This window comes from Pezoporus flaviventris, unplaced genomic scaffold, assembly GCF_033815535.1.
Source record: "Pezoporus flaviventris isolate CSIRO_AGI_PZ_B2104156 unplaced genomic scaffold, CSIRO_AGI_Pfla_v1 ptg000041l, whole genome shotgun sequence".
Lineage (NCBI taxonomy): Eukaryota > Metazoa > Chordata > Aves > Psittaciformes > Psittacidae > Pezoporus > Pezoporus flaviventris.
In genome coordinates this window covers 11,963,539-11,982,208 of record NW_026892589.1, presented here as the reverse complement: position 1 = coordinate 11,982,208, position 18,670 = coordinate 11,963,539, and the positions used below count along the sequence as shown (strand labels likewise).

General features: G+C 46.6%; 2 protein-coding genes across 6 annotated transcripts; one reads left to right on the top strand and one right to left on the bottom strand.

The window, feature by feature from the left end:
* The first annotated feature begins 255 nt into the window (after positions 1–255).
* Positions 256–2,943, top strand: MTRFR (mitochondrial translation release factor in rescue). Its single transcript, XM_061466227.1, has 2 exons — positions 256–593; positions 1,126–2,943. Exons 1-2 carry the CDS (start codon positions 318–320, stop codon positions 1,336–1,338), a joined length of 489 nt encoding a protein of 162 aa, XP_061322211.1. The 5' UTR covers positions 256–317; the 3' UTR covers positions 1,339–2,943.
* Positions 2,480–17,508, bottom strand: CDK2AP1 (cyclin dependent kinase 2 associated protein 1). Of its 5 annotated transcripts, none has more exons than XM_061466223.1 (4): positions 17,116–17,508; positions 6,885–6,991; positions 5,926–6,052; positions 2,480–3,316 (listed from the first exon to the last, which is right to left on the bottom strand). In XM_061466223.1, exons 1-4 carry the CDS (start codon positions 17,321–17,323, stop codon positions 3,249–3,251), a joined length of 510 nt encoding a protein of 169 aa, XP_061322207.1. In that variant the 5' UTR covers positions 17,324–17,508; the 3' UTR covers positions 2,480–3,248. The 5 variants fall into 5 exon arrangements, with proteins under 5 accessions (XP_061322207.1, XP_061322208.1, XP_061322210.1 ...); XM_061466224.1 differs by lacking the exon at positions 17,116–17,508 and adding an exon at positions 15,705–15,898; XM_061466226.1 differs by lacking the exon at positions 17,116–17,508 and adding an exon at positions 15,449–15,637.
* Between the last annotated feature and the right edge of the window lie 1,162 nt (positions 17,509–18,670).

Genomic DNA, 18,670 nt, shown 5'->3' with positions numbered 1-18,670 from the left:
CGGGGAGGCGGCGGGGCTGGGAGGGCAGCGCCGCAGTGACAAGCCGTAGATCCCGGCTCTGCTGACACCGTGCTGCTCGCTCCGTTACCGCGTGTGCGTGCGAGGTTCTCGGCAGTGCAGTAGCGTTAAAAGGCGGTTTAGTCAGGGGTATAAATGCATCGTCCTCCGTGGGCTTGCCTGTGGCACCGGTAACAAGCACCCGTGTATCCGCGTGGAAAAAGTGGGATCTAGATGTTAACACCGGATCTTCACGGTAAACTGTACTCCCCGCTTGTGTTCCAGGTTTTGTTCCAGAGTAGCCGTGTCCTCGTTTCTGTATGAATGTTCCAGGTTTATTTCATTTTGCATCCTTGCTGAGAGAAGTCCGAGCGCCAGGCTGGAGACCATGGATTCTGGGGCAGAAGCATTTCTCTCTACCCAGAGCACCCTTACTTCAGGCAGGAGGGAAGAAAAACTCTCTCAATCTCCTTGGACTAAGTGAGGCAGAATTAGAAGAGCAGTTTGTGAGAGGTGATGGCCCAGGAGGCCAGGCCACAAATAAGACAAGCAACTGTGTTGTCTTGAAGCATGTTCCATCTGGGATTGTAGTGAAGGTAATTGGTTTATTCCATGAAGTCACAAATTGGCATCATGTCTTCCAAGTCTTCTTTAATATTAATGCATCATCACAGTGCAGATGTCAGGGAGGAAAAATTTTATGTAAAGAATCTCATCCAGAAGCAAGTTTTGGCTATCAGAAATACACTCTTTTGTTGTAGCTGCCTTTCAGTGGCAGCTCTCACATTCCTGTCCCTCTTGTGAGTTACAATGTCTTCCTTAACAAGGTGATCAGATCCACTTTGCAGATTCTTTTTAAGCATTCCTCTTGCCTGTTTCTTGTGGATTAATACTTTGAAATTAATCTTTGCTTCCTTATCATAAGGAGGAGACATTAAGTTAAACTCAGAAACAGCTCTCCAAGGTAAAATAGGAACATTGAAGATTAATGCAAAAGCCAGTCTAACAAGTTACAGTAGCGAAAGAGGAGTTTCTTTACAGTAATGGCAGGAATGCATAGACTGAAAGGGAAAGCAGAAAGATAAAGAGAGTAAGGTTCCAGTAAAAATATTTATTGTGTTTCTTCAGTGTCATCAAACAAGATCAGTGGAGAAGAATCGGAAGATAGCCAGAGAAATCCTGCAGGAAAAAGTTGACCTTTTCTATAAAGGTGAAGAAAGTGATGTTTTTAAAGAGAGGAAAGCATTGGAGAAGAAAAAGCAGGAGAAAAAAAGAAAAGCAAGGGAACATCTAGAAAGGAAAAAGCTTTTTAAAGAGATGCAACAACTGGATAAGAAATGAACTGTATGAAATACAGACTTGCCTGAGTAGGGTAAGGGGAACGTTTATCATTATACCTAAACCCGGGTTTCAAACTAACGGATGAAGTTAGTTTGATGTAGAGCTCCCTAAGCACTGTTGAAAGACCAAGTAGTGACCTTCCATTACTGTAAAACTGAGGTGATAAAAGCAGTTGTATTTCTGCTTCTGTCCGCCATCATCTCATTAATCACATTTAGCAATCAGTTTCCCTGCCAAGTTCAGAAGATGCTAAAGCAATCCTTGTTAAAAAGGAACTATAAACCTTCTACCATTGGTAATGGAGACCAAAAAGTGCAATAGATTTCTTTCTGCCTGGATGACACCTTATGATGCTTCGTAGGAGTTCAAACACTTGGGAAGAACAAGCCTAAAACCAACACTCCCTCCTGCAAGTGAGTTGTGTTCTTCCAGTTCAAAGGTAAAATTGGGTTATTACAGCTAAAGAACATGTCCTGGAAGCTGCCTCTCAAGGCAATGGAATCCAGTTCATCCAAGCAGTGAAGTAATTAACTTGGCCTCTTAATATACTGTATTTTCTGCAAGTATCCATAGCTCTATGTGTTAGATAGCCTAGACAGCCCAACGTCCTTAGGATTTAGATTGCATAATAAAGAATTACAGTCACTTATTACATTAAGCTCAGGCATTTGAGTATCTTCCCTCATTTCAGACACTTTGCAATGTTCTGCAAATACAGCTGCATGTCCTTTGTTACTGTCACTCTGAAGGCACTAGTGAGGAATACTTTCCCATTTTAATCCCATTCACAACTCTAATTGTTTAACCGGAACTTCCCTTTCATTTCTGGACAGCACCTCCTCACTAGTTGCCACCAAGTTTTGGCCTTCAGTACTGAAACGAGAAAGCTTCAGGAAGCCAGGCCACAGTATGTGTTTTGAAAGGAGTGGAGACCACTGGCAACTGTAACCACCTTCCAACTGCATCCCACTGTGCCAGGGATGGAAACTCACCAGCAAGTCAGGGCTGTTCCCTAATTTTCCCTCTGCTGTTCCTGAACCTGAGCCGCCTGCATGAAAGTTACATTTTTAGCTGTTGAGAGTTCTTGTTCATGGAGTATGAATCCAATTAAAGTGACTGTACAGAGTTTTAATACAAACTGTTAATGAAAATAAGCTTTATTACGTCAAGTAATAAATACATACAAAGATGCAAATAACAGTTTTAGTAATTTATCCAGAATTTTCTTTTTCTTCTTTTTTTTTTTTTTTTGGCAAACTTTAAACTGAAATCTCCAGCCTTAATGTAGAAATTAGCTTTCCAGGACCTTGTTATTATTTAATAGGTTTCCCTATTTTCCATATAACTCATGCACTTTAAATGGACTTCAAAGCACTAACAGTCATGCAAATGTTTATGCAAAACGAACAAAAAAGGGAAAGTAAGAGAAGGGGAAGGTTATTTCTAAGCAGGGTCTATGCTGTATGACAAAGTGTGACTTAGCAGACTACAGGGGACAGCATGCTATTCTGCATTCATTAAACAAAATCCTCAGAGCTTATGTCAGACTGTGGAAGACTGACAGTTTGGGGTTAAGTGAATACAGTCAAAGGAAAAAACCAAAAACCAGAATGAGACTGTGGCTGGATAAGAAGAGAACTGAAATAGAGCCTGGGAGAGAAAGAGCATTCCTCTGCATGCAGTTCAGTTTTCATGTTTTAGAAACATTTTGGAGGGAGTTTTAATGTCTTTACAAAATGCAAACCCTCAGGAAGTTGAAAAAATCCTTGTTTTCTCATTCTTAACTATACATTTTCGTAAGGGTGAAACAAGAAAGGCAGAACATTCAAAATAAAGGAATTTGTCTGAATGTTTCAAGAGTCAAAAGGAATAAATGTTATTTTTCTTCATTCAGAGATGGAATGAGTGGGCTAGGATCTTGCATTTCGTTCCGTCTCGGCCAGGCATTCCCGAACTAATCCTCTGGCATGGATAATGCCTGCAAAAGAATTGGACACGTTTTCAATCATCTCGTCCCGGTCACGCTTGCAGTGGCACTGCAGAGAAAGGTTGAGGTATTTCTGTCCTAAATTGCCAAGGCTGCTACTTCCCAAACATCAGCTGCTGCTTTCCCAGACTGACATTATAAATGGAAAAAGGGCTAAGCCAGGAATGAAAGCATGGCAAGATCTGCAGGTCTGCAGTGACAGGTATATCCTAATGTGCAGTGCAGGCCTGTTAAAAGCAAAGACGGGAGGGAGGAACCACCTCGCCTACCTGTGAGTTGTTTTGCTACAGTGAAAAGTAAATACAAAGTTATCCTGGGAGTCATTTTAGCAAGCTCTGAGTCTTAATACCTTGGGACAGTTCTCTGAGAGGATGCACCTAATCCAAGCCCTCATAATACTGCTTAAACACAAGTTGTGTCTCTTGTAAGGAGGACTTTTTATGGTGTGTGCAAAAAGCTCCCTCCTAACACTGGCTCAGCTCCCAGTGTAAGTCATCACCACTTCACATGCTGCCACATCTACTCTCATCTGATAGACATAATGTGGAATTTTTCACTACAAGGCCTGTTGCCTTCAGTTCCAGCAATCTGGACCTCCATTCTTAATCCTGGAACTAAATCTAGATTCATGTTCACAGAGCTGCTGAAAGAACAGAGCCCGAGATGGATTTTAGAGATGAGAGACAAGACAGGTTTTTCTACTACAAACGAGGTTATCTTTTACTGACAGGACAAGATAGAAAGTGATTTCTCTGCTCAGTTATGTTCCTTAACAAGGTGGAGAAAGGACAATAACACAAGAGATGAAGCTTAAACTCTATTTAAAGATAATGGATTCTGTTTCTGGAAGGCTGCTATTCCATATCACAGCAACAGCCTTTACATGTAAGGAGTATTGACTTGGGACTTGACAGGCACAAGGCTTTGCAGAGGGTTAAACTGACACAGACAAGTAAAGCTGCATCCTGCAGCTGTGGGATGCAGAATTTGTGCATCAGACCTGGATCTGGTGGCAGGATGCCCAGTTTATGCAGCAGATCTATCCTGAATGATGAAGAACAGTGGGGAATTTGGCCAGTTTTAGAGGTCAGTAGTCTCTGTGCTTAGGAGCAGGTAGAGCTGGGGATGTGGCCAGGGGGGCTGCAGTCACATTGGGTTACCCTCAGTCACTTTCGCTCTCACACTTGCACATGCTCCTTCAACCATCAGGCTCCCAAAATGGAAAGAGAGGTATGTCTGTGACCAAAAGATGGCAGCAAAAAGTATATATTTGGGATTCTTTGCAACACTGGCAAGTCACAGTGCCAGCACTGAACCTGAAACCCACCTCAGGCAGCAAACTGGATACTCACTATGAGCAGCAGCAAAACAACTTCTGACCAAACTGAGGATGTCTACATTTCTCCCGGTCCCTCTCAGGTTGTCCCTATTAGCCTACTGCCATTCATGATCTATTAATACTGACTCAGGCAATGCAATAAAGAGACTCCAGCAACATTGATTTTAGCTGGGCCAGATTCCACTTACCACTCATCAGCAGACTTTATTGCATCCTTTCCCAGAACAGCTACTAGCCATTTTATTGCATGTCATGGCAGATATATTACTCTCCCATAATGGTTGAGCCTTAAATAAAGCTTCGTAGTCTTGGGTAAATGCAAGGGGGATTTGCAAGGTGGTGAAGTTAGTCTGCTACAGTAACATTCCCATTCTGGGTTGAAAGCATGAGCCAAACTCAGCACAAGGACCAAGGAAACAGTAATTACATTATGCTGGCAAAGGACAGGACTGCCAGCACAACTGTTGTCCATGGCCTTTCAGGGTAATTTCAGGAGCTGGGGCAGTGGAATGTCCCACTGCTCCTTCAGAAATATCCCTCTCACGTCCCCTGCGGAGGACAATGTCAAGCTGATGTCAGCAGAGGGGCATGCAGGGGTTTCTTTTACACTGCAAGGAAAGGGCATTTATTACCCCTTTCAGCTGACAAAGCAAACCTGAAAAGACCTATCAGCCAGCCCTAAAAGCTTCTATGTCCCTCCCTGGTGGGCTCTTAATGACATCCATTGACAACAGGTAACAGAGTGGAGGAACAAATGTGTATGTTTGACATCTCAGTCTGCACAGCCCTCCCTGGCAACCTTTTATTCCCTTTTTGTAGCTCTCCATCAGCCTTGGTGTGAAAATGCACTTTAGTAAAGGCTCCTGGGTCAAGTACATGGATGATGTACATGAGGAGAAGTAAACAATGCTTGACCATGTATTCTAGAGACCAGAAAGGGAAAACTGAAGGGGCAAGTCAGTCACCAGCAACCTGAAAGCACGTATCCATTTGACACCCTATGGGTCTAAAAGATGGTTTGAAATACTAACTGAAACTCCCTTTGTGCACATGAAAGCTACTTTGTCACTGGTTTATCTATCAAATGCAGCACAACTGGAGTACCCCAAGGTTTCAGTTGTTCATTAATACACCCAGTTTAATGATGAGCTCAAAGCAGCTGTCTCCTTTCAAAAGGACCAGTTGTCAGGAAGCTGTACACAAGCCATCAGTGCTCCAAGTGTACGGGACATGATTTTTTTTGAACAGATTTAAACATTACCTCTTTTTAGCCTTTCCATCGCGCTTTTACTCCCAGCGTATGTGGGTCTAATCTCTTTTCCTAGTTCTTCTATGATAGCTAGAAGTTCTGCATATTTGCTTTGTGGTACTTGGCTGCTGCTGGTCCCCTGTAATAGAAAATAGATTAATCTCAATCAAATACTGCTACAAACAGAACAATTACAATAAACAGCAACTGGGAACACAGGGAGAAATAGACCTTGAAGGCACTTTTTAAGACAGTAAAATTTCAGGTTTATTATAGAAACATCATTTGCTTTTTGTGGTTGCCACTACAGCTGGACACAGTGCTAAGTGCCCTTCAAAAATCAGGATCAAATGGGAGCATGCAGCTGCAAGAGAGGGACCTTGGGTGAAACCGGAGCTAAAACAGAACTAAGAGAACTGCAAGCTGGGAATTGCTTATTTAACTCTGGTTTTGCTTCTTCAGTGTTTAGTTGTACATTTTGTGGGGAAGGCAGGAGAGTGAGAAGCAGAAAAAGCAAAACTGCCTGCATCATAAGGGAAATCTTACGAAGTCAAGAACATCTAATGGAAAGTTTACAGCTGGATTCCTGGAGCAGCCCACAAGACTGTGCGTGACACACACTTTATGGGACTAAGTTTTAGGGTATAAATTTACTGAAGAGAAACCTTACAGAAATAGTCATTTTTTAACAAATAAAATATGTTAGGAGCTCTTGTATCTCAACATAACTGAAGACATGTTTCACAGTGACTCAGATGGGATGGGACTAACAGTTAATTAGTAACCAATCTCACTCAGCACTCTGCTTAGTCTAATTTGATCCCAAGACATGTGTGATGAATCAGTGTGCCATTTGGGTTTGATTTCACATCTTGGTGGGAGGGAGGAACACCTCAGATTACAGGCCCCAATCCAGGCCAGTATGCAGGGTCAGTGATCCGATTAAAGAGAAACAACAAGCAGAGATGTACCTGCATCCCTTGTGTGTAGCCTAGAGATGGGGGCCCGTAGTCATTTATAAGCTGTCTGTATTGCGCAGATGTTGCCATACTTGTGGAGGGAGAGTGAATGCTCCCAGCTGGAGAGAGAAAAGAGGAAAAAACACCCTGTTATTATGTAAAGATTAATTAGTCTGTTACATTGGGACACATTTTAATCACTTTTTGCTAAAGCTGTGACCTCTCACCTCTGTCTGAGCTCACTAATGACATTTCACAGGCATGGTATTTGCTAGGAAGAGAATGGTTAAATTAATGCTTCTCTTATGTTTGCTGTACATTTGGAAACAGCACAGCCTGCAACATTATCAGTGCAAATTGTTTGCCTAAAAGTGAAACAGAGTGTAGCATGACAGGTTGTTCTGCCTAGACAAACTGTAAATATTAAGGAGCCCTATTTTGGCAGATATACATTCCACACAGATGAGTCTAATGTACTGTGCTATTTTTACTTTTTCACTGCAAGTTATCTGAAAGTAATTTTGCAACTCAAAGTGTCATCACATGGTCAATGCAAGTTACCCTCAGTACTATTTTCAGCCAACGCCAAAACTATTCATAGGGAACAGTCAGTTGAGGTAGATCAGATCTGCTGCTCATTGTATGACACTGGAGGCGAGGACTGCTACCTTTATTCCTCTTTGTGTGATATCAAACGTTTTTAGCCAGACAAATTGTGCTGTGTAAGAAAACCAAAGGGAAAATAACATCACCCTGGGTTATGGTTACTTTCTTTGAAGTTACAAAGGATTGTTTGGATCTACAGGGTTTTGAGTCAGCTGGGACTTCCAAAAACAGACTCTAGGGCAACCACTGATGAACTGCTCCAGAAATGAACCATCACAACACTTCTTCCCCCTCACGCCACAACACTAAGTACTGGGGGCTGAAAAACAACCCTCAGATTTTTCTTAGGGGGCTTAATTACACTGCCCATTTCCCACCAGTGCTGGAGGACCTCCTGGCTATGTTCTAAGGGCATGTTACGCCATTCAACTTGTTTGCTCTTACAGCCAGAGTGCCCCTGCATCCACTGATGCTGCTGTCTTTGCCTGTAGGCACAGACACAGACTGCCTGCTGTCTGGAAAAATCTTCCCCCTTACAAACACTCCTTTGCTGAAAATTCCCAACTGTCTTTCCTATGAGGAACAGATCTCATTTACCAGCCTTCATTTAAATCTAAATTAAACCAATGCTAAAAGTCACTGGGGCTTAGAACGATGTAAATCTCTAGGCTTTGTTTTAAAGTTGCAAGTGATTTCATTCCTCTTCTCCCCTGCTGCAAAAACGGTGAGCCAGCAGTTACACTGCATAGAACAAGGCTGAACACAGTGGAAGTGTCTCTTGTCCTCGGTTGGGAAGTCTCTTTTCACTTCAGAACTGATCACTGGATATCATTGTGGTGGTGTCTCCATTACAAGAAGAGAGCATGTTCTTTATTTTTACTAGTTAACAGGATGTAAAATCCTAAGAAAGGCAAACTGAGCTGGTCACTAGGTCACCTCAAAAAGGCAAGATTTCTCTTTGTCTTTAGCTAAGCTGCTAAACCTTATGGCATTACAATCTGCATTTCTGGCCAGGTTTCCCATGGAGCCCACTGTCACATTTTGCTAAAGCACAGCAAAACCCAGGAAAACTTTGCAACACACCCTTAGAGTATGGCACTGGGAAGAACACCCTTAGTTCTTCATTAGTTCTTCACATTGTTAGCTCAAACTGGTAAGATTTCTGTATGTAAACTCAGTATTTCAAGTCCAGATGACCGAGTTTCAACAGTTACCAAACATGACACAACAGCAAACCGCATCTTTCCTCCAAGGACTTCAAAATGCTTCAAAACCATTAATGAGCCCCTTGTGCTGCAAGGTAAGAAGCTTTAATTACCTCAATTAAGCAGAGAAAGACTAAAGTGATTTTTCCTCATGTACAATAAAACAAAAGGGCCATCCTGCAAAGACTTGTTCCTGAACTGTTGCTGCAAGCAGCCCCATAGGAGACCTGGGAGCTCCAAAGAGGTTCAGAATTTAGGCCAGGACTCTGATGACCAGGCTCAGGAATCCTGCCCTACCCACTGAGCAAACCTCAGCTGCAGCAAACCAACAACTTATCACCACCGTGTTGGTTAATGACAATATATTACAGACAGTTCAGTGATTGTTTCACATTATGTTGATTTAAGTGATTTCCCATGCTGGGTCTGTACAAAATAACACAGCAGGGTATGTCTAGGTAAGAAAAACCCTATTAGAAGGCGAAACAATGAATCTAGGTGCTGACCAAGTAAGTTCCACAGGTGTGGAAGCCAACAACACACGCCTTTACAGTGGACAGTAGCTGGAAGCTTGGATCCAGCAGTGACTAGGTCAACACTGAATGACAAAAGCAAACAAGAACTTTCAGGAGGCAACCACGAGCAAGAACCTGCTGCTGGAGCACTGCTGCTGATGTGAATTAGCAGTAAGATGGGTAGAGTTCATCCCTTCAGCAGCCAGGGGTGCTGTATTGTCTGCTGTACCCGCCACATATGCAGAGCTGTGCTGCAGACACTAGAGGCCATCGCTGAGTACGGCATGCCCTGCCAAATGACAGATCGTGGTAACCATGGTGAGTTTACCCGTTTCTTTGCAGTCTGCATCAAAAATGTAATAAGACATAATGCCATGCGCCGACCACTTTATCAGCAGCAGCAGGCCCTGAGAACAAAGAAAAGGATTTGACTTGGCCATGGTACCAGCCTCCATACACCCATGTCAGAAGTTGTGCCAGTCAAACTCAGCTGGGAGGGGGGGAAAAACAAAAAATCCTTGATTCCACCTCAATTTAAGATGATGCAATCATGAAAATGAAATTAATTGTGGGGGTATGAGTATCTCCGAGGGTAACGAACCTTGAGCTTTGTGACCTATCACTTTCTCTGTTAATACCACTGAGAAGCCCTGGCTGACTATTACTCAATTAACCCAAAATCCAGCTGCATGTCTGAGTATCCCATATAGCTCAGATTCAAAAATCACAAAATAAAGATAGCCAGCTATTGCTATTATAGTGAGCAAGAAAAATTAGGCCAGGAAGTCTCACAGTCAATACCCAGTCAAAAAGCAGTGTGATGATTAGGTATTCACTAGAGAGAAAAAAAAGGAGGGGGGGAGCTAAACTGAGGCTCTCTCACAGTGAAATGACAATGGAGACAAGACAGTTAAGAATTGACACAATTGAAAAGGGAGTGTGCTTGGTACTGAATTTAAGAGACATCCTGCATCATGTCCCAGATTGTCTTAGTGCTTGCTGCTGTTTAAAACCTCAATTAATAGACACACTTTCCTCCCTCCACTTTCCTAATTAAATGTACACAAACCCTTTTCTCTACCCATTTATTCTTGTGCCAACAATGCCTTTCATTTCTGCATTCAAACAGAAGACTGCCAGAAGCGTTTTCCCCCCACAAAAATATAGCTATTTTCTTGTTAATCAATATTAATCTGTATTAATTGGGTGGGAGGGTGTAACAATACAGAAAACAGAAATGAGATTTCTGTGTCAAAATCTCTTCCTTCCAGCAGTCTCTCTGAGCCCAAATTAACACCCTGGGAGACAAAGGATCTCACATCAATCTTTGTGTGCCTAAACTCCCACTGACCAGGAATCTTCTCATGAATTTCTGGTAGGTTTGTAGGGATCCCTTCAGGTCCTATGCTACTGTCCCCAAGCCTGAGCAATGATACCAGTTTGCTGATCTAAGTTTTAATTCTTAGTTCTCTTGTTGCTGCTTGCTGTAAAGGTACCTGAGAAGGCAGTTTGCCGCAGCAGGAGCAGAATAACAGGGCACACTCACCTGATCCACTCCCAGCAGATCCCATGGCTTCCACCCAGCTCAATTGCCCCATCTCTCTCACAAACAGCAAAGTAATAGTTACTTAACTCATCAAGTTACTCACATAGAACTGACTTAGACAAGCCAAGAGCCAACCTCAGTGGATACATGTTTCTCTATACCCTGTACTTCCTAAAGTCCTGTAAAACTGTGTGAGTAAACTCCTGCCATTTTACAAACTCTTCCTACACATGAACATGACAGCACGTAAGAGACACCTATAGCCTGGAGTTCATCCAAGGTACATGGTGTAGCCTGTGGAATCCCACGGCTTCTTTCACAAAGTCTACCTTGTTTCACAGTCTCTTCACTCTGGGGTTGTCTGCAACATAAACCTTTTGCCATTTGGATGGCTAGTGGTCATCTCTTCTTTACATAGAGCCCAGTGCTGTTATTGCCTCTGCCACACAACTGGACGACATCCCTCATCTGCTTCAGATGATGGCACCTCGATTCTTGGCAGTGTATGGTACAAGACAACCAGGCTGGAATATTTTAACTGAGAAGGATATAAATTTCTCTGTCCTAAACCAGACAACTCTGCAAGAGAACACCTGAGAAGCTGCTCTGCCAACACACATCACGAGGTATCTTCAAGCACAAGGGGAGAGGTAACATCTTCAACCAGCACAGCCATTTCAGCAGTGAGTACCTGAACACAGCCTGAATCACAGCTGCTGTGTTCTGGCTGACTACAAGAATATTGGATTCCTTAGCCCCCTATGCACTTTGGTTTAAGTTCAACAAGAACTCCCTGCCATCCATGGGATACCACATGCATGTCTACACAAGCAGATCTACTGCATAGCCACACCACACATTACAGGAGCTGCCAACCCAGAGTGAAAACAGACAGCCCCCTTTTCCCCCAACCTTCCAATAAATGTTTTAATTTAAAATAACAGATGCTGTTCTCATTTGCACAAAACATTCCTTATAGCAGTGCCTGTGAAAGTTCTATTTTCACCCACTATTTCCCCCTTAAACAGCCCTTGTGGTAGAAACAGACCTTTCTTTGAATAAAACTATTTCCTTTTAAAAAAGTTCAGTGCATGCACACATAAATATGTTCTCAAGAACTAGGACATTCTTTATCTTAACAGCCAGAGGCCTTGCTGCTTTGATCTGTCACACTCTGGACTTTTCCTCTAGTATTCTCTTTCTTTTCTATCTTTCCATGTGGATAACGGTCATTTCTTATGTCTCCTCTTCCTACCCCCCTGCCTGCCGTATTAATCAGAAAACCAGAATACAGTCACATCCCCTTCTTTTCTAGCTTAAGACACAGGACCAGCAAGTTATTTGGCACAAGGAAAGGATACAAAGATAAAAGCATTTGGTACATGTACACCACACATAGCTGGGGTGCAAGGAGGTATGACCTCACATTAGTCTGGTCCCCCAGACCAAGCGTCCATAGCATGGCTATGGTTCAAAACCATCCAACCTTTGATTTGGACCCTTGTGTTCTCATTAAAAGGGATGGAGCATCAACATTGCACAACCGGAACAGAGCTCCTAGTTTACTTTCATCCAAAAGGAACCAAGTTAGCATGAACCAAAACCCCCCCCGCACCTCAATCACCGTGTGATGGGTGGGGACAAGAGGAGACTTACTGGCTGTGAAAACCAGCCCTTTGCTCTAAAGGCAAACAGGTAGACAAAGCCAAGAATGCCAGTTTTCTAAACGTACAAACAAGTCCACCTGAAAATTGCTAATTCTGAAACACTCTCAATGTGCTTTTTTTTTTCCTAACTTCACATGGTCTTCAGGAGATCACGGAAGCAACAAATTTCAGTTTGAACTGGAGGTGCGGGAGTCTATTTCCTAGAAATTATCTCCTCTGCTAAGGCACGAACACTTTGCTCTCTGTTCTGCCTACAAACAGTACTCTTTCCAGTACTCCCACTCCAAAAACAACCTCTCAATATGGACAACAACATCAAACACAAGCTGTCTCTGCAAAGGGCGACAAGCAAGCCTTTTGCTCATGCAAGTCTGCACTGCAGTCTTAATCACATAAGGAATGGCCTAGTGTGGTGGGTGTCATTTCTCAGGACTGACTGAAACGGGTCTCTCCAGTTGCAAGCTACAGCCCAGTCACGAAAACTATCTTCTTTTCAACTCTCCACTAGAATTTGCTCTTTTCATCAGAAAACTTGTGGTTGCTGGAGGTGTCTCAGGTGCACATCAGCCCTGCTGGTCCTCACTAAGCAGCACCTGCTATACAGGTTACCAATTACTTACGCGACGCCGAGATACAGCTCCTTCCCCTGTCAGAGTCTGCTGGAATTTGTGTTTTCCAGAGCCTACATACAACAGGTTCTAAGCTTTGCTACAGGAACAGGATTTTGTCTTGAAACCTGACATTTCTGCAAGACTTAGAAGGAAACCAAAGGAAAATCCCAAGCTGTTTCTGATGGCTTCTGTATCTTAAAACAACTCTTCTCTCACCTGTGCATACTCTGACCAAAACAGGAATACTGGTGAATATCCACAGAGCTAGAAACACATGGAAACAAGGAGACAAACTACAAACCAGTTCACAGCTGGTGTAAACCTCTCTGGTTCCACTTAAGTCAATGGAGATGATGCTCTACACCTCAGCGCAGCAGCTGGCCCTCTTACAGAGAAATAGTTAAACAGTATGAAACACAAGACAGATGAGGAGGAAACAGTACTTGCAGGATTCAGTAAGATAAGCAAGAGAATACAAACAAATCAAAATGTGGCTGTTAGAAAGGGTAACAGAGGTTCCCCTGAGACGCTGCATGGTCAGGTGAGGCCGGGAAGCTAGAGCCACAGCATGACAGGTCATATCACAGAATCAAAGAAGGGTTTGGGTTGGAAAGGATCTTCAAGCTTATATAGTTCCAACCCCCAGTCACAGGCAGGGACACCTTCCACTCAAGCAGGTTGCTCCAAGCCCTGTCCAGCCTGCCCTTGAACACTGCCAGGGATGGGGCAGCCACAGCTTCTCTGAGCACCCTGTGCCTCAGCACCCTCACAGGGAAGAACTTCTGCCTAAGACCTAAACCTGCTCTCTCCAGTTTAAAGCCGTCCCCCTAACAGAGGTAATGTCAGGTCCCCAACAGAGCACCTTTTTACTGACCAGACAAAGAAGGTGCTTGTGCAGGACATCAAACAGGGCTCCCCAAGCACACGCAGTTTGGAACTGACACCATGGGATGCAATGCACAGGGACCCAATTCCCAGAGCACAGGCCCTCCATAAGGTGACTGATAATTTGGACAAAACTGTAGACCGGGCTGCAGACACCCTAGGCCAAGTGCCACCCCCTCCCTGGGCAATGGGGAAGAGAAACAGGCACCAAATTCTGCTGTGACAACACGTTCTCCTTCCCTCACCCTGGTGTGAGGCAGAGGAGTCAGCACCCGGATGCTTCCAGCATCCTGAGTCACTTGCAGAGCAGCTTCATTTTCCTCACCCGCAGTCATCCCCAGAGCTGCCGACAACCCACAGAGGCTTCCTCCCTTACTTACCCCCCCCCCAAGACAGCTCCTCTCCCTCTGGACTTCAGTCCAGGCTTCTGAGCCCCCAAGACACGCTCCCATGCGAGAACAGAGCGCAGCCACCCATCTTCCACAACTGCTACATCTCCCTGATCCACTTACTGACCACAGTTTAAACATGATTTTGCAGAGTGGCCACTCTCAGCCTAAACTTGAAAGGAGTTGGCTCTGCAGCAAGGACGCAGCTCCCGGAGCTGAGTCGACACTGCCTTTCCAAATTCTCCTGCACCACAAGCCCTGCACTGCAGGGAAGCAGCGTTACTTCCCAGAGGAAAATCCCTGTAAGATCCACAGCTGCCCAGAGCCCTCCTTTGGCCGAGACCAAAATATTCAGCATTCATACAGAGAGGTTTCTGCAGGGCTGATTTCAGGCCAAAAGGGACAGATTTCCTGTTTTTCCTCTCCTCTGCAGGATGGGGCGGGGGGGGAACCTTCACCCCAGGTTTGGAAGCAAACCTAGGATTTATCCTCATAGCTGGGAGGGCATTTAATTTAAGCACAATATAGAAGCAATCTCTTTCAATTCAGAATTAAGCTCCAGAAAGGAGGGGGCCATTTGCAGTCATATCACTCTGAATGCGATATGTGCAACTGCAAGGACTGCTTTGTCTAACTCCCTTGGCCTTAGGCCACGGTGCTGGCAATACCACTAGCTAGAGGAAGAGCTGGTGCGTGAGGATAATGGCAGAAGACAGGGAGGGAAGAGAGAGCCCATTTTGGATTCAGAGGAGGACGTTCTTTCATTGAAAAGATTCTGGGGGTGTTGAGGATGATCCGAACTCAGAAGAGAGGACAACTTAGACAGGAATAGTTCCAGCATGACAGCAAACTGCTGCTAACTTGCCATTACAAGGGGGGGGGGGGGGGGGGGGGGAAGGGAAGGAGGAAGGGGGGGAGAGATAAAACTGCATGAAAGAATCTAAAGCGCTGATCGCAGCCGGAGCGTTAGAAAGCACACAGACACGGCAGCGAGAGGGCTCGAGACAGAAACTTCACTGCTCAGCTCGCATTGTGAGCGGCATGTCTGAGCCGGGATTCTGCAGCCCTCGCTCGAGGAGCAGCCAGACCCGGATTCCCCCCCCCATAGCATGACCTAATCCCCACCCCTCACCCACCAGCGCAAAATACCACCTTTGTTTTCCCTGCGATTTTACGGCTGTTCCGGAGAGCAAGGCACAGGTTCTCGGGGGAGCCGGCAGGAGAACGCTTTGCCTTTGCTGGGCTTTGTTTTGTTTCTCTTTTTCCTCCGGTGACACTTCTGCTTTTTGTCAGGGATCCTTAGCACATCCCCTGCTTCCTGACCCCTTGCGCAGCGCAGCGCCCGGGCCCGCGGCACTCCCCACACGTAACCCAGGCACACCGAGCCTTCACACGCTCGCAGCCGCACCGAGCTCAGCGCCACGCAGGATCGCGGCGTCTGAGGCACAGGGACCTCGGTTCATCCACCAGCTGGCAACGGCTCCTTGCAGTAAAACAAGACCGCTGCTCCCCTGGTAGCTAAAGGTGCATCTTGTCGATCCCTTTCGCTCATCAATCTCCCTGGCTTACAACCACAAACGGCACCGTAAAAATCACCCGGGCACTCTTCCCTCCCTCCTCAGCCCGACTGCAAAACTTTCTCTTCTCAAAAGGGGAAAAAAAAAAAAACAGAAAGAAAAAAACCTGCCTGATTCCTGGCCGTGGATGCTCTGATGCCAAGCCTGCAGGCTGGGGCTGTGGGGAAGGGAGATGGAAGGGTTATTTTTGAAGTCGGAACCAACTTCTCCATTTTGGTTCTGGTTAATACCAGCCGACGCGCACGGATTAGCGAGATCCCTTCCAAATATCCCACAGCGAAGCCAATTGCTGCTGCGGCTTTGTTCAGGCTGCACCGATTCACACAGAGTCCCCGCCACGGAGACCCAATTGTACAGAAAACACCTCAGCACAAGGGAAAAAGCACTCGCCTGCTGTTACCTTCGGGAATTAGGGAACGGAAAATAAAACGGGGGGAATGTAGTAAAAAAAAAAGTTAATGCCATCAAGGAAACTTTTTAGTGAGAGAAGTTGGAAACATTCCTGTACAGATCCAAAGAAAATGAGTCGTTTTTAAAAGGGCTTTTGGAAGAAATAAAGACGAATTCCTGCTCCCCCCCTCCTCCCCCCCCAGCCTTCCAAAAATCACCAGGGAGCGCAGCGGGCTCGCCTGCCCCGGCTGCTCCGCGGAGCCGGGAGACTCTGAGGGGGAAGCGGGGACCGAGGGTCCCCTTGAGGCGCTTGCGGGCCGCCCCATCGGCGACGGCCGCGGGGCCAGGGTCCCTGGCGGCCGTTTCGCCTGAGGAGAGCGGCCCGGGGCGGCCCCTCCGCCTGAGGAGAGCGGCTGGGCGGCCGCACGCGTGAGGGGAAGCGAGGCGAGGCACGGCGCGGAGCGAGCGGCACTTGCGGCGTGCCGCCAGCAGCGGTCCTCGCTGAGGCGCCGGCGGAATATTCCTGATCCAGATCAATCAGCCGCCCCGGGGAGCCGAGCATGGAGGAAACCCGGCGGCCGGAGCCCCCGAGCGGCGGCGGTGGCGGCGGCAGCGAGCGGCCGGCTCTGCACCCCCGCGGACGAGCGGCGCGGTGCGGGGTAACGGCGCCGGGCGGGCGCTGGTTAATGGCGGCGCGGAGCCGGCGCGGAGCCGCTGCCCGGCCGTACCGGACTGGGCAAAAACTCGAGTCCGGGGCTTTTCCCCCTCCCTTTGCCCAGGTGCCGGTGCTGCACCGCGGGGCCCTGCCGCACACCTCCCAAACTTACCACCCAGTTACCGGCGCGGACTTACCCGGGTTGAGGGGAGTCCCGGGGATGTGGGCGTTCAAGTTGGGCTTGTAAGACATTCCCAGAGACATGGCCAGCGGGAGGAAGAGAAGCGTCCTGAAATTCAGTGAAGCGTCTCCGTGTCTCCCAGACACTTTGGGTTGTTTACAGCAGTAGCAGCACCGGCAAATATGGCCGTCAGTTATATTGACACCCACAATGCAATATATCATCCATACATCATGAGGAGACGCCGATCCAAAAACTTTGGGGCAGACGAAGCAGCCACCCGCCGCGGCGGCCCGGCGCCCCGGGCACCTCGGCGCGGAGGGGGCGCGGAGGGGGCGCGGCGGCGGGGGGTGCCGCGGCCATCCCCTCACAGACAATGGAGCTCCCCTCAGGGACGCCGCCGTGAGAGGAGCCGGGCGGGGAGGGGAGAGGAGGGGAAGGGAAGAGAAGGGAAGGGAAGGGAAAGGAGGGCGGGCAGGCGGGGAGCCCGGCGGCGGAGGGGGCTGTTTTAATTGAACTTCGGAAAGTTTTGGCACAACTTCTCGTTTATAAACGGCTCTGCCCGCAGCACGGTACGGCCCGGGGCGGGGGGGGATCGCGGACGGCGGCCCCTGCCAGAGGGAAGGGCTGGCGCGTCCCTCAGGGTGGCCCGAGTGTCGCCGCCTTCCCGCCTTCCCCCTCACCTCAGAGCCGTCGTTCACCTCCGGTTCGTTCCGCGTCTCCCCCCGCGTCGATTTCGGTGTAAAATACCTGTTGATATTAGGGTAAAACGTTTTTGTTTTTTTTTTAATATATCCTAGATGTCGCCAAGGAAAAAAAAAATCTGGTGTTTTTATTTATTTATTTTTATTTCAAACCACCGTTTCTCTCCGCTTGGAGGGTGAAGGTTAATGTAGATCGCAGCTTCGGAGGGATTAAAAAACACCATACAAATCTCGTTGGTAATCAATTCATTTTCTGCTTGCAAGCATCAATAATCCCCCCTCTCCTTAACCCGAAAAAAATGCAAATTTACAGATTAAATTATGAATCTTTCCAGCCTGCATCTGCCACTTCAGAACTCGTCCTTTTCAATGCAAAGCACTCAGGCTCGCTCCTTCTGTCAATTAATCCTCTATAATCGTTAAATTACTCGAGATTGATACCAGTGTAACTGCTTAGGACCTGCACAACCCCTTTCGGTGCACAGCTCAGCCCGAGACCCACAGGATGAGACCCACATGTGTGATCTTCCCACTGTGAGATGGGTGAGGTACTTGGTAGTTGTATTGCACATGCTAATTGATGTCTGTGCAAGGCAATCAACTGATCTTAATGCAGTGACAGCAAACACAGGGAGCCTGATCCTGCTCCGTGGAAGTCGGGGGTAAAGGGGCATGGATTTAAGCCCATAGGATCACTGTCATTGGGCTGCTCTGCAGAGGGAGGCAGGTAGCATCTCCATTGCAGACACACAGTGCAATTAGATGGTTTCCTCCACATAAAGGACAATTGGAAGCAGGGTGGGAGAAACGAGCCAGCCTTTGACACCCCCCCACCCCATCTCTTGCCCTAGCGACTGCATGAAGGAA

Coding starts and splice junctions, on each gene's coding strand:
- MTRFR (XM_061466227.1), top strand. CDS start 318: ATGAATGTTCCAGGTTTATTTCATTTTGCATCCTTGCTGAGAGAAGTC. Junction 594..1,125: donor CATCTGGGATTGTAGTGAAG/GTAATTGGTTTA, acceptor GTGTTTCTTCAG/TGTCATCAAACAAGATCAGT.
- CDK2AP1 (XM_061466223.1), bottom strand. CDS start 17,323: ATGATATATTGCATTGTGGGTGTCAATATAACTGACGGCCATATTTGC. Junction 6,992..17,115: donor CGGGACTCCCCTCAACCCGG/GTAAGTCCGCGC, acceptor TTCTCTCTCCAG/CTGGGAGCATTCACTCTCCC. Junction 6,053..6,884: donor GCTACACACAAGGGATGCAG/GTACATCTCTGC, acceptor TTTCTATTACAG/GGGACCAGCAGCAGCCAAGT.